The sequence below is a fragment of the Labeo rohita genome, chromosome 25, assembly GCF_022985175.1.
Source record: "Labeo rohita strain BAU-BD-2019 chromosome 25, IGBB_LRoh.1.0, whole genome shotgun sequence".
Taxonomy (NCBI): Eukaryota; Metazoa; Chordata; class Actinopteri; order Cypriniformes; family Cyprinidae; genus Labeo; species Labeo rohita.
This window is the reverse complement of record NC_066893.1, coordinates 9,630,838-9,654,886: the sequence shown is the minus strand read 5'-3', so window position 1 is coordinate 9,654,886 and position 24,049 is coordinate 9,630,838. Positions and strand designations below refer to the sequence as shown.

Below are 24,049 nucleotides of genomic sequence, written 5' to 3'. Positions count from 1 at the left end.
GACCGATTAGTGCAGCCCAAAACATGACAATAATTGACCATCTTTAGCAGCAATAATCAGCTAAATATGTAAATTTTCATCAATTCTGTAGCATTGTTTACATTAAGTGCCGCCAATATGGCCAATTAATGACGCATTGTGAAAACACTCTGTAAGGTTACTTGAAGAACAAATGTTCATTACTTTAAAAGAACCTTTCCTCTGAACTTCAAAAGAACATTAGCCAAACATTTTAGCCACCTTATTCTTCAATGCTGAAGTAAGCCTGTAGTTGAGACTTCCGGTCCGTTAGCCGCAACAGAGAAATAACAAGAAGAAATATAGCTGCAAGCAGCGATGACCAAAGTTCAAGCGCTTTAAGGCATATAAGCACATATGACAAAGACGTTATTTAGCAAGCCTAAAACAAACTAAAAAAACACTTTTGAAAAATCCAGGTAATTTGCTATAGAAATATTATGTTTTTTAACATTTATGACTATTATAGCACCAGCTGTGGTCTGATCTTCATAAAACTTTTTTTTTTTTTTTTTTATGATGATGATGATTGATCTAGAGAGTCCTGAAAATTGTACTGCAGTGTTTTTTCAAGATTGAGTGAAAAACCTAGCACTAGTTCGCAAAAGTAGGTTTTTTACACCCACAGAGGCCGCTTCCACAATAGTTGATTGACATGAGCGTTTTACCTCAGATCAGCTGTAACAGTCTGCCCTGCCCTGTAATAATGAACATAGTGGTCGTCATTTACTCCCGACATCTGAGCAGCTGAAGATGCAGTAGATCACGTTTGTTTGTGAAGAGAATGTGCCTCCCGATCTACATATATCCGTCTATGTTCACGTGAATCATTCATGATCCAGTTTCACTTACAGAAGTGAGTATAAGGGGTTTTTTTTATGAATCGCAGTCGCCGTTCCTAATAAAGTGCTAGTTAGCAAGTTTAGCGGCTGAACACGGCTAAATGCGGCTAAAGTAAACAGGCTCGTCACTCCACAGAGAGAAGAGAGGGGCGGGGCGAGCAGAGCTCATTTGCATTTAAAGCAGCCTCGACCAGAATGAGATGATTTTTGCAGAGCTGATTTTGACAAGGAAAAAAGGGTGTTGTTTTACACAACCATTGAGAAGTTTTAACCAAAGTATATTATAGACTTTTCATTAAGACCTTAAAGAATCATATCAGCTTGTGGAAAATGGGCATCCGATGACCCCTTTAACAAACATTGTGTGATTGACAGCAGTGCTTCTAGAGACAAAGTTGTCTGGAATGAGGAGGTCTATCATATGATATGAACGTTGCATTTATGTTTTAAAAATCTTGAATGCACAAATGCTATATTATCCCCACAGTGGCCGATTTCTTTCAAAATTCTCGCAGGCCTTTGGGGCCGTTAGTCAAACAGGCCCACTGAGTTTCATTCCGATCAGCCTCCTTTAACCTTGTCTAATTGGTGCTTAAACTTTATTGGCCAATGGCGGCCATGTTTTTTTTAGATACGCAAATGTTCTTATAGACACTTGTTGCACTTTGGACCCAGACTATGCTTAGCAGTTTTCATGTTGACAGGACAAATAGTTGTGTAGGTATAGCCATTTTTATGTTTTTTTCCCTCTTATAGCAACACCAAGTGGCCAAGCTTTGCGATTTTTGTCCTGTGACCTCAAATTGAGCTCTTACATAGGTGTTCTGAGTTTGGCGGAGATATCTCATTCCGTTCAGCAGTTATAGGCATTTTACTAAAAGTGCCCTGCCCCTTTCAAATGTTTTGGTGTCCCTTTGCGACGGTGAGTTGAAAGTTCAACTGTTTTTTATGATAGCTTCTCCCCTTAATAGTTGACAGCACCCATTGACTTCCATAGTAGTATGGAAGTCAATGGCTACCGTCAACTGTTCACCAATAGTCACATTTGGAACAACTTGAGTGTGAGTAAATGATAATAGATTTTTCCATTTTGGGGGGAACTGTCCCTTTAAAGCTGTGACTGTTAATTGCAGGAAGTTTTCCATTCTTTGTTCCATCAGATAAAGCAGTGCATCATCTGGGCATTTGAAGTGCACTTCCTAATGTTGGAATTGTGTATGGAAAAGTGTATAAGTACGTGTATTGGGACACACTTTGTCAGTATTTGTTATGGCACTTCTTTTCAATCCATTGTTGCTTATAAATAACAGCATATGTGACCCAGGATCACGAAACCAGTCATAAGGGTCATTTTTTTCCAAATTGAGATGTAGTGATGTATGGTTTGTTAGGATAGGACAATATTTGACCGAGATACAACTATTTAAAAATCAGGAATCTGAGGGTCCAAAATATTGGGAAATTGCCTTTAAAGTTCTTCAAATAGTGTTCTTAACAATGTATATGACTAATCAAAAATTAAGTTTTCATACATTTACAGTAGGAATTTTACAAAATATCTTCATGGAACATGATCTTTACTTAATTTTCTAATGATTTTTGTCATAAAAGAAAAATCAATAATTTTGACCCATACAATGTATTTTTGGCTATTGCTACAAATATACCCCAGCGACTTAAGACTGGTTTTGTGGTCCAGGGTCACATAAGGGTTTGGAACGACATGAGGGAGAGTCAATAATAATAGAATTTAAATTTTTTAATTCTCTGAACTATTTCTTTAATAGTACAGAATGAATAAGCAAACTCTAGTCTTAAGCAAACCAAGCCACTCTTTTGAATTCTGTTTAGTAGGCGTTCATGGTTGCCATCCCTCCTTTTCAACCATCTCAAAGAAGAGTGCTGTAAATCCTAATCTCTCTCTCCGCAGCCCGAGGTGGTTGAAGGCCTCCCCCTTGCATCCACCAGTGTGTGACAACTACAACATTGCCAAAAGTGCCCGTTCACTCTCCATAGCCCTTGTTTACGTGTCCCGGTCTTGGCAAAACCTGTCAGCCAGATCCCTGCTACTGTTTCTATTTAAAGAAGAGTTCATGATAGACATGAGCAGATGTTGATATCCAAGTTTCAGTTTTAGTGATTGTTTGCGGAAAGAGTAAGCATGCAATGTGGCTTCTAATCTTTCAGTGCCTTTATTTCACCAAAACTGACCAGGAGTCTTGTCTTGTTTTTTTTAATGTCAAAATCATTTTCTTCCATCAGTGCATAAAGAAAGTGAAACATATTTTTAGGACTGCAAAAATAGCCTCAGTAGCCTTTAAAAAAAGTCTGTATTTGGCTATTTTAAGAAAAAAGAAATTTGTAGTCAGTAAGACTACAAAGACGGTAATGCCTTTGAAAGAAGTCTCTTATGTTTACAAAGGCTGCATTTATTTGATAAAAAAAAAAATACAGTAAAAACAGCAATACTGTGAAAAATGACAGTAACAGTTTTCTGTTTGAATGTTTTATAATGTCATTTTTTCCTGTAATGAACAGCTCCAGTCTATAAAAACTTAAGCTTTTTTGAATATTTTCCTCTGAAACCCCTCAATTTCCAAGAAAAACCCAAAAATTCATGTTGACATTATTTTACAAAATAACAGTTGGTTGTGATTTATTAACAGTTGTCTTTAATAGCACTGCAGTTTGAAAATGGCTGAAATAGGCTTACATCGTCACGCTGCATACATTGTTGTTTTAACGACATAAAATCTTGTTATTATGAGAAAATACATTGTTTTAACAAGAAAATCATGTTGTTTTAATGACACCTCGTTATTATGAGAAAATATGTCATTTTAATGAGGTAATTGTCGTCTTAACAACATATCTCGTTATTATGAGAAAATATGTTGATGTCAGAAAATGTTTTAACAACATCTCATTATTACGAGAAAATGTTATTTTAACGAGAATATGATGTTGTAATGACACTATATCTCATTGTTTACAATTATTGCAAGAAAATGTCATTAAAACAACATATTTTGCTTGTTAAAATGACATCTTATCATGAGAAAATATGCTGTTTTAACAAGGCAGTTATGCCATTTTAACAACATAAAATTTCGTTATTATGAGAAAATGACGTTTTACGCAAAAAATGTTTTAATGACAGATGTTGTTATTACAAGAAAAAATTACGACCATGTCATAAAAATGATGGACAATGTTGAAGTCTAGCGCAACCTCTGATATATATATGTATATATATATGTATATATATATATATATATATATATATATATATACATATATATACATACATACATACATACCCACATACAGTGTTGGGAAATGTAATTACTTTGGAAATATAATAGGTTACAGATTACAAGTTACTCTATTAAAAATGTAATAAGTAGTGTAACTTTTCAATTACTTAAAAAAAGTAATGTAACTTATTACATTTGATTACTTTTTGATTACTTTTCTAAATTTTTAATATTTTCAACTGTCAATCATTTTGAAACATTTAAACCAGGCAGAGTTAACCTTACAGTAGTACTCAACACTGATTACTGTCAGACTTTAAAAACCCTTTATCACTTGAATTAACATTATAATAAGTAAGGGATAATATACATCTTTATTTTGCGATAACAGCTGGCTGGATGTACATTATCTGACTTATTACACAGCTGCTTGACACAAAAGTAAATAATTAGACACGAAACACTGGTCTGAGCTGAAAAATTTGAACACAAATCTTCCATGAAGAAATCAGTTGCTAGCAAGTTGCAAGTTGACAGAATTAAGAAACTGTACAAATAATATTGAAGTGAGTTTTAATATTTTATCAGATAAACAAACGCAAAGTTTCCACTAACAAAAACAATCAAGCGTGTAGCGCTGATTTAAGTTACCCAGTTGAGTCTGTGTTATTAGCTTTTACCAGCTGTTGTCATGACTGACCAATCAGAATCAAGCATTCCACAGAGCCGTGTAATAATTTAATCTAAAGCACAGCCACCACAAATTCAGACTTAACATCTCTTATTTAGTTTGAGATCATTCTGAGGTTAAATACAGATTTGAAATCATAAGAAATAGTTTAATAGCTATGATACTGGTTCTGAAATCAAATGTTTGCATAAATATGACAGGAAACACTGGCATCTAACAACATCTTGGAAAAAAATAAAACAATTAATCTTAAAAAATAAACTATATGCGAAAACCCAAATAGGAAATAAAACAGTTAAGAAAAATAATGTAATCGCCTTAGAATTATAAGGGTCTGTCTGCATTCTGAGCACTTATGAGATATTGAGCTTCAAATTTTGGGGTTCCATGGGGTTCTCTGTAGATAGAACTATTTTTGTTTGAAGGAATAACTAAATTTTGCCAAAAATGTCAGACAGAACCTTATAATTAAGGCGGCGGTGTGTCCTATTCTGTGTCCTAAACTCCTGAAACATCGGTGTCTCATTTTAAAGCAGTCACAATGCAATTTTGGAAAGAAGTCAATTAAATCTATATGTGTGTTTGTGTGTGAAAAAAATTCCGATGTAACCCCCTTTGTAATCATTAACATTTTCAAAAGTAACTGTAATTCAATTCTCTGTAACTGTAATTTTTTCTCAGTAACTGTAACTAGTAACAGTTACATTTATTTATATTATGTAATTAAATTACGTATAACCTGTCCAGCTTTGCGTTCTACCCATAGACTGTAAAAAAATATGGACGTAGTGTCCATGACGTCGCCCGTAGATTTCTGAAGAGCATTTTTGAAGCTCTTAGTGGGAGGGAGTCAGATGTCGCCATCTTGGAATTGCGTCACTGCACGTTACTCCCGCATAATCGAAAATGGGCAAAGAGGCGGGACGTCTATGGGGTTGACTCCCTTTTGCAGCCAGTCTCTAGTGGCCATTCGATGAATTGCAGTTTTAGTCACTTCCGTGCTGGCTTCAAGAGGGAGACTGAGAGGTTGCCGCTTGGTTCTACCGCACAGTATTGTCCCGCACGTCGCAAAATTGAGAAAATGTCCCGCATTTTCTTCAGTCTGTTGGTTTTTAATGATCATACTAAGAAAACGTCCACACATTCTTTTGCCTTTTTAAGAAAGCTTTTTATTTATTCTTTTTGCGCAAGGATTTGCAGACCTCATCAAGTGATCTGGAACCACCGATGGAAATGGTCGAGCCCACACGGAAAAAACGATATTCTACATTCATTTTAACCAAATAAAAAAAAAATCGATGCAGCTTTCAGACTCGAAAATCTTCTTTTTTTAATAGTTCATTTAAGGTGGTTTCTATGGCGTTATTTTAATGACAAACATCTAGAGCATATTATTTTAAGCACAAATCTCTTCTCTCGCACGTGGATTTTCTTCACTCTCATAAAAATTATGCGCTTTCTCTAGCTTGCTTGTGCCTGCTCAGAAACACAGATCAGCGCATATGACAATGGATGTAATCAGTATTATGTAAATTAAGTAAAATGTATCAGTCTCACACGTGTCCCACATTGTCCCGCAAAATCACATGACATTCACCCTTGGTTGCTGTTGTTGGAATAACTCCTGACCAATGTCATAATATTACCTGCTTGGAAAACACGCTGTGATTTATTAAGAGGAAGCCAGTCATCCATATAACCAGCAAGTTACAAAGGACATACAAATTCCTTGCTATAGATAGATAGATACTGTAGATAGATAGATAGATAGATAGGTAGATAGATAGATAGATCTATGCAAAGACTATTCAAATTCAAACATTAATCTATCCTCTGATTAGTGATCAAGTGGATTTTTATTTAAATAAAGGTCATTTGGATAATGAGTCCCCATGTTGATTTCAGATGAGGAGGGGAAGGAGCGTTTCCTGCATCAGGGCCACTGCAGGCTACACTGCCCACGAGAGTTTTATTCCGACCGAGAGCAGTACACCTGTCTTCCATGTATGCCTAACTGTGAGATCTGTGCTGATCCCAACGTGTGTGCCAAGTGCAGAGAAGGCTACAATCTTCAGAGCGGCATCTGTCTCACAGTCCTGTGTAGACTTGGTGAGTTTGTCTTTCTATAAAGTGTATTGACAGGTAGAGTGCTCCAGCGATGTCATACTTTTGTAGGCCAACCTGAAGTTGACATTACCCTGGTTCCCTCTAATGTTATAGGGTTTTTTCATTGGCTTTTGGATTATTGCGAAACATAACCTCTTTAACAACAAACGTTTATGATTCTTGTATGTTTTGTTGATCATGACAGTCTTCACAGATGAACACTGACGCCTAAATACAACCACCAGAAATAAAAAAAGGATATAAATGAACTACATTAAAGTTGCATGACTTCAACATCACTGCCTGTTTCTGACAACTCTTTCAATTAATAAATAGATAAATAATTTTTGGCCTACAAAAATGCATCATACCAGCACTCCATTCATGTAACTATGTGAAAGAGCAGTCCATGTTTTAAAGATTTAATTTTATCACATGATAGTATGTCTCAAAACATAGTTACTCTACACACTTAAAACCATTATTGAGATTGTTGACATTCTGGGCCATTGTGCTTCCATAACATCATCTTTCAGGCTAGCGGAAAGAAAACATTCAAAATACACATTTAAATGTTAATTTTATTAATACGCTTTATCTATGTGTGTCTGTAAATTTTATCAAATGCCGTTTAAAACAAACAAACAACAAATGAAAAAAAAAAAAAAACAGAAATCTCCACTTCAGTAGCACTTACATATACAGTACCAAACGTACCAGTTTTATTCCAATCTATATTTTTTACACAGTTGTTTGTTCATATATCATTTGCCTGATTTATATTAACTTATAATTTATAACTTATTTATTTATATAAAAAAAATGGTGAATATTTATTTATTTATTTATTTTCTGGTTGTTATATATCTATATACAGTATATGATACTCACTGACATTTGCTTGAACCACAGGTCAGGTTCAGGACCCGGATACACAAGAATGTATAGACTGTGGTATTGGCTGTAAAACATGCTCCACAGGTAAATAACACACACTTTTATGTTGTATTATTTTAACAGTGCAATTAATTTATGTAATATTATGCCTGATTATTCATTAAAAGGAATAGTTCACCCAAAAATGAAAATTACCCCAGGGATTTACTCACCCTCAAGCCATATATACGACTTTCTTCTTACAGACGAATACAGTCAGTTACATTAAAAAATGTCCTGGCTCTTCCAAGCTTTGTAATGGCAGTGAATGGGTGTTGAGTTTTTGAAGTCCAGTAGAGTACATCCATCCATCATAAAAAGTGCTCCACACGGCTCCAGGGCATTAATAAAGACCTTCTGAAGCAAATTAATGTGTTTTTGTGAGAAAAATACCCATATTTAAATTGTTTTAAACTCTCTAGCTTCCACTAACTGTCATACTCACGTTCATGAGAGAATGGTGTTCCGGCAGATGACGTAGGACAGAGGTAAACGTGGAAACGAAGTGGAATAATAATAATAATAAAATAATAATAAAACACCGGTCACAAATTAAAAATACAAAACGAGGATTTGTAAAGAAAAAAGTTAGTAGAAAGTCATATACACCTAGGTTGGCTTGTGGGTGAGTAAATCATGGGGTAATTTTCATTTTTGGGTGAACTTTAATACTTATTAATACTTGCAGGTTGTTGTTTGTTATTGACTTGTTTTATGCTTAGTCGTGACAAAAAATAAACAGTGTATGGTTTAATAATAATTGTCTGTTTTGTGTCCACAACAGATGATCCAGAAATTTGCCACAGCTGCACAGACGGCTACTTCCTGTAAGTTTCCATTGTATTTGAGAAGTCAGTCTATTCCTGCTCCTATAAAATTTAAATTTAAATAAACATTTGCTGAAAATGTACTCATCCTCAGGCCATGTTTCTTCATCAGAACAGATTTGGAGAAATTTAGCATTACATCACTTGTTCACCAATGGATCCTCTGTAGTGAATGGGTGCCGTTGGAATGAGAGTCCAAACAGCTGATAAAAACATAACAGGAAGTAAGAGGTTGAAGTTAAAAATGTCTTAATAATGGATTTGTTTTTTTACAAACATGCAGATTTTCACTTTACAAGATGTAAACTGATGGGCTGGAGGGGTGTGGATTACTTGTGGATTACTGTGTTGTTTTTATCAGCTGTTTGAACATTCTGACGGCACCCATTCACTGCATGTAATGTTAAATTTCTCGAAATCTGTTCTGATGAAAAAACATGGCCTGAGGATGAGTACATTTTCAGCAAATTTTCATTTTTATTTTTTCATTGTACATTTCAACTACACCTTTAAGCAGTGTTGAAGTCTTTTGGAGCATATTGCAGAGAGACTATGAAGAGAACAGAGGTTTGATTGTGAGTTGCTCCCTGTGTTATGGCCTCTAGCTATTGTGTGCATCAGATTTCACTTTCAGTTAAGTCTCATGGCCGGTTACCTGAGATCCACACTGCTCCACATAGAGGCACCTCTTATGAGTTTTCCCCTCAACTTACTCTATCTGTCTTCTTTCTCTCTCTCCTCACTAATTTGAGCCCATCTCCTCCTCGCTTGGTTGAAACCGAAGGACTTTCTTTGCTCAGAGGGTTGGAGTGTCTTGTACGAGAGTCCTGACTAATGAATGTCCACTCAGAGAGGAAAAGAGCAATGTTAATCCCCCCGAACATTCCTCATGCTTTCTTTGTGCTTGCGCCGTTGCCATGGCACCTGTTGTCCGCCGTCTCGCTCAAACATCTTGCTTAAGTGTTGAGTTCCAAAGTGAGGCACCTCTGTGTCTCAGACGGAGCACTTGATCAGCCATGCTTATCAACTGCTTAACTACAACAAGATATGTGTTTAACATAGTGCGAACATGTGGTTTATATTTACTTTAACGTCAAGATTTATTTTGATTCTTTTTACGATTTTAATATCTGCAGTACCAGTCGAACATTTAAAGACACCTACTCATTTTCTCATTTATATTGCTATTTTCCACATTTTTGAATGATAATGAAGTAATCAAAACTATGAAATGCAAAACAAAATTTTATATTTACCTCAAAGTCTGCACTCGCTGTCTAGATTACAACTCTGCACACTCATCCTTAAAAAATCTTACATAAAAAGATAGTTCAAATAAGTTAAAATTTTAATTTTGTTAAATTTATACATACTTGCTACTAATTTCAAGCATTTATGCATAATCCTGTACAGTATAGTATGGACGCCTGTTTCCGCCACTGAATTAAAAAAAAAAAATTAATTGCAAATTTTTAACTCACAATTCTGGCTCTTTTTTTGAGTTTACATCTTGCAATTCAGACTTACTTCTCCGAATTGTGTGATATAAACTCGCAATTGTGAGTTAAGTCAGAATCGTGAGATATGAACACGCAATTCTGAGAACATATCTGTCTTTTTTTTCTTCTTAAAACTGGATTGTATAACTCACAATTGCAAGTTTATATCTCGCAATTCTGAGAAAAAAAAGAATTGCGCGATATAAAGTTGCAGTTGCGAGAAAAAAGTCAGAACTCTAAGATACAAACTTGCAATTCGGAGAAAAAAAGTCAAAAAATGGTGAGATATAAACTTGCAATTGTGAGAAAAAGTCAGAATTGTGAGATAAACTTGCAATTTGGGAAAAAAAGTCAGAATTGTGAGATATAAATGTGTAATTCAGAGAAAAAAGTCAGAATTGCAAGATAAAAACTTGCAATTTGGAGAAAAAAGTCAGAATTGTGAGTTTATATTACACAGCTCTGAGAAAAAAGGTAAAAATGGCTAGATATAAAGTTGCAATTGTGAGAAAAAAGTCAGAAATGTGAGATATAAACTTGCATTTTTAAGGAAAAAAAAACAAAATTGCGAGATACAAACTTTGCAATTGCAAAAAAAAGTCAGAATTGCACAATAAACTTGCAACTGCGGTGAAAAAGTCAGAATTGTGAGTTTATCTCAAAAAATTTATATTTATAAAATATAAATATAAAATTGATATCAAGCAATTCTAAGACAAAAGTCAGAATTGTCAGATATTTTAATTGTCAGAGAAAGAGAGAGACAAATTAACCAAATTAACCAGATTAACCAGATTGACCAAAACTACTGTAAAACAGTAATATTGTGAAATATTATTAAAATGTAATATATAGTATTAATATATAACTGAATATATAGTATATTTATACTGTATACTATATAGTAATTTAATCCTAAATTTTCAGCTGAATTTTCAGCATCATTACTTCAGTCTTCAGGGTCACATGATCCTTCAGAAATCATTCTATATAATCATTCAATATATTTTTGGCTTTTGCTACAAATATACAAATGCTACTTAAGGCTGGTTTTGTGGTCCAGGGTCAAATATGCTGATTTGATGATCAAAAAACATTTTTATTATCAACAGTGAAGACAGTTGTTTCCTAATACTTTTCTTGAAACTAGGGTATTTTTCAGAATTCTTAAAGTTAATTTCTATTAATCAAAGTTCTTCTTTTATTTGAAGAATGTTTCGTGAAAGGAATAATTGACGACGGTCTGTTGAGTTCTCAGAAAATAATGCACACCCGAGGTAGTGATGCGGCCACGACGGAGAGAGAGAGTGGGAGAAATAGAGTATGTGCTTTCCGTACATAATAAAACATAATTTTGTGGCAAAAACATGGCAAAAATCTGTCGTTTTTATCCCATTATTTATTATATTTATTTGTTTGGCCAGTATCATTGTGTGTTTTAGGTATTTTGCTGTTTTAGGCTGTAGGGGGCCTTTTAAATAACTGAAATCATGTGGCGAAGTGATATAGACATGTAATGCGGTCAAGAGCTGCCTGGAACTACTTTTTTACTGAAACTATGTTTCCCTGAAAATAATGCAAACCTTCAGAACATTCGTCAGCCAATCAGATTCAAGCATTCATTGGCCCTGTAGTATAAAGTATTATAAATGTCTTTACTGTCATTTTGATCAATTTAATGTATTCTTGCTGAATAAATGTATTAAAAAATCTTTTGAACTGTAGTGTAAATTCTAATACACAGTATTTATTATATAAAAGCTAATTAAAATGCTTTGTATATAATTTAAATCAGCTCAGACACATTTTATTCTGAATCCAGGACCAAACTACTTGTTTATCTAACTATTTTTGATGGTAAGTGGAAATAAAATGTCTGTCCCCATCGTTTCTGAAATATCAGTCTGTCTGTATTAACTTCTTGTCAAGCAGCTCTGATGATAGTGTTATAATGCTTCCAGCTGTCATTCCTTAAATAGTCTCGGTTGTGTATAGCAACACAGCAGGAAGTGCCTGGCAGGAGTTTCCTTCTTTGAAAAGGACGAAGGTGCCATTAAATGATCTTTTAATCTGTCCCTCATTTCCTCTCCTCCTTTAATATGAAAGCTCTCTTATAAATGCCAAACTCTGTCATGAAACTCAAGATGGCACAGGCTGATGAGTCACAGCAAACTACTTGGCACAAGCTAATTGGTCATGTTGCATATGCAGCCAATAAGCTGCTTTACATTTAAATGGCTGCTTAGCATTCACTAGAGCAGATCCTCTAAAACCCTCCATCTCCCCAGCTCCACCTGTATAGATTGGCTATGAGTTATTATATACAGTGATGGCCGAAAATATCGGCACCCTTGAAATTCTGTCAGAAAATGCAACCCTTCTCTCAGAAAATGGTTGCAGTTGCAAATGTTTTGGTACTCTTGTTTTTTTGTTTTTTTTTTGCATTGGAACAACACAAAAAACTGAGAAGAAATGTAAAATCTGATACAATTCCACACAGAACCCAAAAAATGCACTGGACAAAATTATTGGCACCCTTAATTTAATATTTGGTAGCACCCCATTTGGAAAAAATAACAATCATTCGCTTCCTATAACCATGAATGAGTTACTTACACCTCTCTACTGGAATTTTGGACCACTCTTCTTTTGCAAACTGCTCCAGGTCATTCATACCTGTTCATACATATTAAGGATGCCTTCTCCCAACTGCTGCTTTGAGATCTCTCCACAGATGTTCTGTGGGATTCAGATCTGGACTCATTGCTGGCCATTTCAGAACTGTTCAGCGCTTTGTAACCATTTCTGAGTGCTTTTTGAAGTGTGCTTTTGGGTCATTGTCCTGCTGGAAGACCCGTGACCTCTGGTGGAGACGCAGCTTTCTGACACTGGCCACTACGTTCCGCTCCCAAATTCTTTGGCAATCATCAGATTTCATGACACCGTTCACACAGTCAAAACATCCAGTGCCAGAAGCAGCAAAGCAACCCCAAAACATCTTTGAACCTCCACCATGTTTGACTGTTGATGGCAACGGATAGTGCGAGCTGACACTGTTGTACCCTGTGTCTGCAGATCAGCTTGAATTTATTTGGACGTTAATCTGCATTCTTTATCCACCATTCGACCATACGAATTTTTCATTTTTGCTCTTTCATTTTTTCAATTTTGCTCTTCCATCCATGTCCAGGGAGGTTAGCTACAGTGCCATGGGCTGTAAACCTCTTGATGATATTGTGCAAAGTGGACACACAAACATTAAGATCTCTTGAGATGGACTTGTAGCTCTGAGATTGTACATGTTTTTCCACAATTTTTTCTCTAAAATCCACAGACAGCTTTTTACACTTCTTTCTTTTCTCCATGCTCAGTGTGACACACAACACAAAAGTTGAGTCAACTTTTCTCCATTTTAACTGGTTGCAAGTGTGATTACTGTATTGCCCACACCTGTTACTTGCAACAGGTGTGTCTAAATACAAATTACAGGAGCATCACATGCTTGAAAAGCAATTATTTCTTACAAATTTGACAAGGTGCCAATCATTTTGTCCAGTCCATTTTTGAGTTCTGTGTGAAATTTTATCAAGTGTGACTTTTCTTCTCTGTTTTTTGTTGTTGTTGTTGTTGTTGCTGCTGCTGCACAAAAATAAGCACAAGAATACCAAAACATTTGCAATTGGAACAATTTTTTGAGAGAAGTGTTGCATTTTCTGACAGAACTGCAAGAGTGCCGATATTTTCGGCCATGACTGTATGCTATTTGTGCAGCAGCAGTATGTCACAGCAGCGTATTGGCTTATGTATTGGCAGTATGTATTGACAGCATAGTGAGTCCTCATAGACACTCACAGAATCATGACAGAAGTTTTTAAACTATGATCTTTCGATCTTAAGCTTTCATTTATCAGAGGTCTGTTGCCATCTGAAAGTGCGACAGCTCAATAAGTGCAATAACACTGCTGAAGGCAGGTGCGCTGTGGTTTTGGGATGGTGTTCATTTCTCTGCTGTGGTTTAGCTTCTCCGGTTACTCTGTACCCAGACTCTCTCTATCAAAGCACTGAAACCAACTGCCCCAGGCTCATGTAATCTCAGCCGGCATTATATTCCTCACCCTAAAGGAGGAGCTTGTGAATCAGAGCGTCTTTGATTCAAAAGCAAGTCCACAAAGACACTGCTGCTCTGAAGCTGCTCCAAAGTCTTTGTAAACAAGTTTTCAAACAGGTCCAAATGATAGGAAGGATACCGATATTGATCCAAATGATAGTGAGTCAACTAAAGAGTATTTAAAGTTCCCTGTTGAAAAAAACAGCATATGCTGGTTAGGTAGGTTTTGATGTTGGGATGCTGGTTTTAGCTGGTTTATGCTGGTCCTTTGCTGGTCATGTGCTGGTCCAAAACCAGCTTAAACCAGCTAAGGACCAGCAAAGAGCCAACATAAACCAGCTAAGGACCAGCATAAACCAGCAAAGGACCAGCATAAACCAGCATACCAGCATCAAAACCTACCTAACCAGCATATGCTGTTTTTTTCAACAGGATTTTCTGACTGTCATTAATTACCCTCATGTCGGTCCAAAACCATAGGACCTTAATTCATCTTTAGAACACCCTGCATAGACAGCAACACAACTACCACATTCAAAGCCTAGAAAGGTAGTAAGGACATTGTTAAAATAGTCCATGTGACATCAGTGGTTCAACTGTAATACTGAGAATACTGTTTGTGCACAAAGAAAACTAAAATAACCTGCAAAAATTAACCTGCAAGATTGCGCAAAGCCACATGTTTGCGACATTACCTGCCTTGCACAATTCTTCTTGTGAACACAGATAAAAGCTAAAGTAGCTTAAAAGTTCTACAATGGCTCATCCAAGCATGTTTATTCTAGAAAACACCCCTCAAGAAAAAATGTTGAAACCCTGCTCACTTTTTAAAACAGTGCAATCGATGTTTAACTTCAGTTTGTGACAAGCCTATTGTTTGTTATCTCTGTGTGAAGATACAGACAGCAGTGTCGTCAGCACTGTCCCCAGAGGACCTATGAGGACCGCGGTAGAGGACTGTGTATCAGCTGCCCGGAGCCGTGTGTGGACTGCCGGAGTGATAGCCTGTGTCTTACATGCCAGTCCGGATACTTCCTGAACAGTACGTACGCTACTTCCTCTGAATGCCTTGCTGAAGTTCACTCTCATTTTGCTGTTTCTGTCACATTAATTTGGCTAGTTGAGTCTAGCTTAAAACTACAATTTAAAATAAATAGCCATGAGCTAAATGATCTAGAGATGCTTGTGAAAAACCCCTGAGGGTCAAAACTACGATGGGTCATTTATAATGAAATTTAAAAGGATAGTTCACCCAAAAATGAAGATTCTGTCATTAATTACCCTCATGTCGGTCCAAAACCATAGGACCTTAATTCATCTTTAGAACACAAATTAATTTGTTTTTTTTGTGAAATCCAAGAGCTTTCTGACTCTGCATAAACAGCAACGTAACTACCACATTCAAGGCCCAAAAAGGTAGTAAGGTCTTCGATTAAATAGTCCGCAAGACATCAGTGGTTCAACCTTAATTTTATGAAGCTACGAGAATACTTTTTGTGTGTCGTGGTACTCTCATGAACTTGTGTCGAAGTCTGACACAGGAGAGAAGAAATTGTTGAGTAAAGTTGTTATTTTGTTTTCTTTGCACATAGAAAGTATTCTCATTGCTTTATAATATTACGGTTAAACCACTGATGTCACATGGACTATTTTAATGATGTCTTTACTATCTTTCTGGGCTTTGAATGTTTCAATTGCATTGCTGTCTATGCAGGGTCAGAAAGCTCTCGAATTTCATCAAAAATATCTTAATTTGTGTTCTGAAGGTGAACGAAAGTCTTGCGGGTTTTTAGCGACATGAGGGTAAGTAATTATTAATGACAGAATTTTCATTTTTAGTCAAACTGTCCCTTTAAATGTTTTGCTGTCATGCCAATAAAGCCAAAAAGAAACTTATATAAATGCCAATGTATTTATTAGTATTTAAATAAATTATTAGTCTAAATAATAAATTAGTCTGAATATAATGTTTAAAGTTGATGTACTTCCTGGAACACTTGTGTCACCATACATAATTGCAAATAAATAAATACATAAATAAAAAATAGTTTCCCTTGCCACTGGTTGACCAAACAGATTGCCTCTTTTGGCTGGAAAAAAATTGCCAAATGTAAATTCAGAATTCTAAGAACTGTGTGAAAAAAAGTAAGAATTTTGAGTTTGCCTCGCAATTTTTATTTTTTTTTTTCCAGAAAAACAAATTTAAACTTGCAATTCTGTTTATATATCGCCAATCTGACAAACAAAGTCTGAATTGTGCGATATAAACTCAGAATTGCAAGAAAGAGTCTGAGTTGTGAGACAAAAAGTCAATCCATGTCAATCCAAATTTAATCCATGGTAGAAATGGCTTTCATATTTTACTTTTAACTCTAAAATTATGACTTTTAACTTTTAAAAACAATGAAATTTGTCCATTAATTTCCTGAAAAATTAAAAAAATGTAAGTGTATATCCCTTGATAATTTAATTTAAACATTTATTAAAGCTGCAGTCCGTAACTTTTGGCACTCTAGTGGTTAATAAACAGAACTGCGTACGTCTCGCAGAAATCACTGTAGTCGGAGCTACTTCTCCCTGTTTATGTCTATGACGAATCAGGCAGGTATTGGGCTACTATGCGGCGGTTCCTACCAGAACCAGTCTAAATTAGTCAGAATATAAAAACTTCTTATAGGTGTACTGTAGTGATTCAGGATAACCCAAAAACACAGTTTGGAAAATGGATTCATGGACTCATCTGCAATACGTCTATTGGACGTTTCCTTTCAGATGTAAAATAGACGTCTATTAGATGTCTTTAAGATGTTTATGATTTAGAATGTACGTAAAACTGACATCTTACAGACGTCTGCCAGACGTTTGTACACAGCAGATGCTTTCCAGATCAAGAGATCTTTAACAGACATCCTGCAGACGTACATGTGCTATCTGGGTTATTATGTATTTTTTCTAAATTTTGAGCACAAAAAAAGTTACAGACTGCAGCTTTAATAATTAGTAATTATGTAAATAAGTTTCAGCATGAAAAAAAGGGTTGGAAAAGACTGATAGAGCATTGTATGTGTGTCACAGAAAGGATATTGTGCACAGCAGCACCGTTTCCCTCACTCATTTGAATGGGAAATAGAAATGGGATGCAAATATAGTTAATGCAAAATCTGTGCAGGTTAGTGCTGTGATTGTGAATCTGAGAGGTTCATTCATGCAAATTAACGTTCATGTTTTTGGGATTATACACACCTACTTATTCCTTTTTTAATATACTATGAAATATCACAACTGTTTTATCACCCGTGAACCGCTACTGTTGAAAAGTTTGGGGTTGGGAAGATTTTTGAATGTTTTTGAAAGAAGTCTCATATGCTCACCATTATTTAAGAAAATCACAATACTAATTAAACTAAAACTAACAGAACAAACTATTATTTTTGCATGAAAAAGATGGCACCTGTGTGAAGGAGTGCCCAGCAGACACGTTTAAAGACTCCAGAGGGTGGCGCTGTCAGCCTTGTCACAGCTCCTGTCTGACCTGCCACGGCCCTGGAGTGAGAGACTGTGACCGATGCAGTGGCTGGAGCCGCCCAGTTTATGGGAAGTGCCCGGTGATCAGCTGCCTGGAAGGCCAATATGTTGATGGTGAGAAAGAACTCCTGTAATTTAACAAAAGGATAATAAAAAGGATAAATCCACCCTCTGTTGCAAACCTGTTGTTTTGTCAGATTTCAGTTTGTTATAGTTGATGTACTACTGTCCTCTGCTGGAAATCTAGTAGTAAAACACTTAAAGCTAACAGTTTAGCTATAGTCATACCTTTCTTTTTTTTTTTTTTAGGGGAAAGTCGCACTTGCCGTTACTGCGATAGCTCCTGCCTGACATGCTACGGTCCAAAGGCTCAGAATTGCATCACATGTGCTACCGGTAACGTATAGGTTAGCTTTTCTTTCCCTCCCACCTGATAATCAGATCAAACTTCCCTTTTAATGAGTTCCTGCTCTGAAAGAACTTGTAGATATTTAAGTAAGATATTTATCTACTTAATAGGTTCTTTGCACGTTTGTTTGCTTTCTCCACAGGATACATGTTGGAGCAGGAGGCTGTGTGTGTAGATCACTGTCCTCTGGGTTTCTATGGGAACAGCTCCAGTCTGCTGTGTGAGAGGTGTTCTGCTAACTGCGACGCCTGTGAGAGCAGAGACGAGTGTGTGAGCTGTAAGACGGACACTTACCAGCTCTATCTGTTCCAGGGCAGCTGCTGGTCAGAGTGTCCAGAGTGAGTCGATATGGTTGTAGCTTCTGAAATATGCTCTACAGGGGAGCCAAAAATATTTGGACATTTATAATACAGTGCTTTGCGAAAGTATTCATACTCTTTCAGTTTTTTTTACGTTGCTGCCTTATATGAAACTGCATTAAATTACTTTTTTTTCACATCAGTCTTCACTTCATACACCATAATGGCAAAGCAAAAAACAGGTTTTTAACATCTTTGCACATTTATTAAAAATAAAAAAACTTAAATGATTCCATTGCATAAGTATTCATCTGGGACACTTGAAATTTAGCTCAGGAGCATTTATAATGCTTGTAGGTGTTACTACACTTCGAGTTAAGTTAACCTGTGGCAAATTCAATTGAATGAGTTTGATTTGGAAAGGCACACACATCTTAATAAAAGGTCTAACAGGTGAAAATGCATATCAGAGCAAAAACCAAGCCTTGAGGTAAAAAAAAAACTGCCTGTGGAGCTCGGAAACAGAATTGCATCAAACCACACATCTAAGGAAGAGATTAAAAAAAATTATTCTACATTGTAGGTTCACAGAACCATACAGCCTCCATTACCTGCCATTATGGGAGTGTGGCAAGACTCAATCCTCTTCTCAGTGAAGACACATGAAAACACACTTGGAATTTGCAAAAAAGCACCTAAAGGGACCTCAGACTGTGAGAAAGAAGATTCTCTGGTCTGATGAACCCGATTCCAAGTATCATGTTTGAATTGAATTGCCAAATGCGCAAAGCTTGTCGGATCATAACCTAAAAGTCTTGAGGCTGTAAAAGTGCTTCAGCTAAGTATTGGTATGAATACTTATGCAATGTACTTATTTCAGTTTTAATTTTATTAAATTTATGAAGTTGTCATAATTCTCTTTTTGCTTTGTCATTATGATATATGGAGTGTAGAATGATGTGGGGAAAAAAGTAATTTAAAGTAGTTTAACAAAGCAGCAACATAAAAAAAATGTGAAAAAATTATATGCTTTTGCAAGGCACTGTATATCTATACTATAATATATGGGAACTGAAAGCCAAATTATTTTGTCAGTTGTTTTTATTTATGGCAGTCATAAGAATATGTTAATGAATGCAAGAGGGAAGCAAAGTTGTATCTCTTGGGTTTCTTGCAGAGGTTATTTTGAAACCGAGCTGGGGACATGCGAACCCTGCGACGAACTCTGTTTGACCTGTGACGGCACAAGCACACAGTGCCTTTCGTGTCGAGATGGGCTTCATCTGGCCAACGGCCAGTGCAGGCAAAACTGTGGGCCTATGAGCTACGTGGCAGAAGACGGCACATGCAGACGCTGTGCTTCTCATTGTGACGTGTGTACAGATTTTTCCACCTGTACAAGTAAGTAACAAATACTGCTGAGCTCCTTTACCAGGCAGTTAAGTAAACACTAAAAATTTGAATTTGTCTTCCTTGTTATATTATCTTATGTACTGTCTACTAATGTGCAAGTGTACGGATCACTTAGAACACATTTGGATGGCTCTTGAATTGCTCAGTGGAAATTTAACTTTAGCGTTATCTAACCTTGTGTACTGTAATTATTTAATTTCAGGGTGCAGTTTTCTCTATTTGCTCTTAAACGGCGCATGCAAGGCTGTCTGTCCGAAGGGTTATTTTGAAGACTTGGATAAGGGGATCTGTGTGAACTGCCATTCTACCTGTGCCACCTGCTCTGGTCCTCTGTCTGATGATTGCGAGACCTGCTCTGCCCTCAACCCAAAACTCTACGAGGGCACGTGCTTGGAAGAGTGTCCAGCGGGCACTTATTATCAGACCTCTGACAAGGAATGCCAGGGTGAAGTATTAGCTGTAGTTACACCACTTACACACAAAGGCAGTATAATCCTGGTTAGCAAATGTTCAACCATAAAGTCACAGTATGCCATTTTCGCCACTAGATGGCGCATATTCAAAGCAACAACAGCGGATGAGAGTCATCTTCACCTTCACTGCCAGTGGAAATCAATCAGACGTTTATGTTTATGTTTATGGGAGTTGTGTTTGCCTTGTCCTTGGTTAAAATATATTGTGTTTAGTGTATACTCGAGCAGATCCTTAATAACCACTAGAAGGGGACAATTTGACTAGTCTCCCAGTTAATCAGGTGACTGATACATTTCCTCTGTGGTTATGGTTATGACAGATTTGGCGAGTCTGAGTTCAAGCAAAAACAACTAAAAACAAAATAGATAGGTGGCAGTAAAAATTCCAGAACACCAGTAAAGGCAAAATGGTAGATAAACATAGGGTGGTACATATCCTACAAGGTTAAAAACACCCACTGTGCACTCAACTAAAACATACACCTTGCATTTTTTTTGCACTAAAAATAGTTTGTCCACAAGGTGGATATACTGGCTTGGCCTGTTGTTTCACAATAAAAAAAAAAATAAATAAAATAAGATGGCAACACAACAACAACAGACAACTGCCTTAATGACCACTTATGTGGGGACATTAAGATACAAGGCGCAGTATGTAATTTTCACCACTAGAGGGTGCATATTCAAAGAAACAGCAGTGGTGTAGCATGTTTACACTGAGCAGGCGCCCGGAAAGATGGGAGTTGTCGTCTTAACCTCCACTGCCGATGGAAATCAATCAGGTGCTGACATTTGCGTTTATGGGAGTTGTCTTTGCCAACAGAACCATTTGCAAACAAGATTTGGCTTAGTCATTCTATAAAAAAAATAACAGCAAGTGAGTTGCTAGGCACTACAGCTATTACTTCCACATTTGTCCTGTGTTGCCAAGGTTTCTATGGCAGTAAAAGTGGTAACAGAGGATAACACGGTTAAATGACACCACTGACAGTCAATGCAAAGACACGGATTGTGTCCTTGGTTAAAATTGTAAATTTCTCTGGATTTACAAATAGTTGGAAACATCTGGCATAATGTAAGTATACAACAGAACAATAGTGGTTATAGTGGTTTTTGGATGTTTTAATGCAAAAATCTTACCTTAACCTTAATTCCACCGGCGTTGTTTGGCACATTGGGTGAAAAGCGTTCTCCATCGGCTTCGATCTGCGGTTGTGACTTCAGCCTTGTGCCATGGAATGTCGACTGCTCGCAGATCTTCCATAAAAGTTCTTTGCCAGGTGATATTTGGGCATTCATTTGTCTTGTGCAGACTGCAAGGATATTGTCATCTTGAATATCCCGATGGTCAGGAGATGTAAGATGTGCCTGGCGAAACAGTGTTCGGTAACTGTCACGGAGAGGGGCTGTGTGTAGGCATGATGGCATACTTCCATGTTTGTGACATGGTCCCAGTAAATGATCTTAATGATGCGTCGCAAACAATGGAGGTGGTAAACGTCCAACTTTCGAGCAATAGTTTTAGCCATCATCCAGGTCTCGTACACGTAGGTTGCTGTTGGCACAACAATCGTAGCCAGGAGTTGTAGTTCAGTCTGCAGAGTGAGGGAAGGCGAGCTCCCAGTTGGACGAAGTCACTGTAACACGGCAGATGTTTGTTCTGCATGTCCATTTGAGGAAATGACACTGCCAAGATGTGAAGTCTGCAACTTCCTCCACTTTTTTCCTGTTGATTGTAATCAACAGTTTACATGTACTATGTAAGTACTATGTAAGTTTACATAACTGATGCGAATGACTTTGGTCTTCTGTCCATCAATTCGGAGTCCAGCATTGGCTGCTTGATTTTCTAGGGCCATAGTAAGGTCTTGCAGGGCTGTTTGAGTTGGGCTGAGAATGACAATATCGTTGACAAGAGATCGGCAAGAAAGAGATTACCAACTGCCCAAGGTATGTCGACATGTAAGCAGTCGTTGGAGTCGATAACAAGGAGGAATAACATCAGTGACAGCACACACCCTTGTCGTACAGCAGTTTCAGTCATGAAGAAATCAGTTATTCCTTCTTCCATCTGTACACAGCATCAAGAGTCTTGATAAAGGTTTCAAAAGATGTCTACAAATTGACATGGAATTCTGTAAGCCTGGGCTATCTTCCTTAGCGTTTCTCGGTGGACTGAATCAAAGGCCTTGACAAAGTCGATAAATTTCAGTGAGATCTGTTGTTGGTTTTCCAGCGATTGTTCAATCACTTGTCGCAGAACAAAAATTTGTGTAATGCAATGCAGGATCTGCCCCTTTGGAAGCCCACTTGTTGATCTCTAAGGCAAGCATCAACAGCTTGTCAGAGGCAGTTTAGAAAAACAATATAAAATACCTTTACAAGTATTGAGAAAAGGGTAATACACCACCAGTTATCGCACTTGGAGAAATCACCTTTTTTTCGGGAGCGTGATGATCTTACCTCGATTTCATTCCTCAGGGATTATTGAGGTTGCCCTGCAAGCATTGAACAAATCCGTCAGGGCATCAACAAGGTACTGGTCAGTAGATTTAAGTAGTTCAGGCAGGATCTTGTCCAGGCCTGCAGCCTTGCCATTCTTAAATGCCTGCAAAATGATCGCATTTTTTGTTTCTACTGTTGTGATCGTGTTTAGGTTCACTGGCAGATTGGGTATAGGGTTTAGGAGGCTCGGATTGAATACAGTGGTTGGCGCTGGCTGGTTTAGGACTTCCTTGAAGTATTCAACGCATCAGAGCTCATGTTCTTGTAGAGTAGAAAGGGCCCTGCCGTCCCGATCTTTGATTGGTACGCTGCTTCCAGATGGGGAGCTAGTAAGCTTCGAACAATCCAATATATCCTACTTGTATTGCTTCGATTTGCAGCTTCTTGTGCCTCAGTCACTTTCTGATTGACCCACTTACACTTGTCACACGTCTGCAAAAATCTTACATACTGTGCCTTTAAGGAATAAGTATGCGTCAGTTTTAAGCATAATCCAGGGTATGCGCATAGTGTGTGGTATGTAAATTTTGTAATCAGAATAGTATTTGTATACCTCAGTTTTTCTAATTATGCACACTTTGCACAAGCATCTCTCAATTCAGAGGTGTATACTCGAGCTAGCAAATCTTTAGTAACCACTAGAGGGGGCAATCTGAACCATGACAAAAAGACAGTGAATGAGTATGAAATTTTCTAGTGTGTGTGTATTAAGTGCATGTGCTGTGCTGTGTCCATAGAATGTCACCAGACCTGTGCACGCTGTGAGGGTCCAGAGCCCACCCAGTGTCTGCAGTGTGAAAAAGGTCTGGTTCTGGATCCCAACACCATGATGTGTGGGGTTACCGGGGATTCGGACTGCCCACCTAAAACGTTCCTCCAAAACAACCAGTTCACTTGCCAGGCATGTCATCGACTCTGCCAGTCCTGTGAAGGGCCGGGACCCTCTGACTGCCAGACCTGCACTCTGCCCAACTACCTCCACAGTACGAATAACCTAAACTGACATCATTGCATTTCTTTTGTATACTTCTGTTGTTTAGAAAATAATGACATTGATTGTGATGTTTGTAGTTATTAATATTGATTTAAAGTGTTCATCATTCATGGTTTGGCTTTTAATCCCCCTTTTGGATCTAAAGTA

General features: G+C 37.1%; 1 protein-coding gene across 1 annotated transcript in view; it reads left to right on the top strand.

Annotated features, from left to right (window-relative positions):
* Window positions 1-24,049, top strand: part of LOC127156305 (proprotein convertase subtilisin/kexin type 5) — a 28,622-nt gene that overhangs the window by 1,875 nt on the left and 2,698 nt on the right. Inside the window, exons 2-11 of the mRNA XM_051099066.1 lie at window positions 6,714-6,917; window positions 7,827-7,895; window positions 8,635-8,677; window positions 15,181-15,326; window positions 17,729-17,923; window positions 18,119-18,205; window positions 18,361-18,556; window positions 19,695-19,918; window positions 20,133-20,375; window positions 23,646-23,891. Coding sequence (XP_050955023.1) covers window positions 6,714-6,917; window positions 7,827-7,895; window positions 8,635-8,677; window positions 15,181-15,326; window positions 17,729-17,923; window positions 18,119-18,205; window positions 18,361-18,556; window positions 19,695-19,918; window positions 20,133-20,375; window positions 23,646-23,891 — 1,653 coding nt within the window. The remainder of the gene's footprint in view (window positions 1-6,713; window positions 6,918-7,826; window positions 7,896-8,634; window positions 8,678-15,180; window positions 15,327-17,728; window positions 17,924-18,118; window positions 18,206-18,360; window positions 18,557-19,694; window positions 19,919-20,132; window positions 20,376-23,645; window positions 23,892-24,049) is intronic.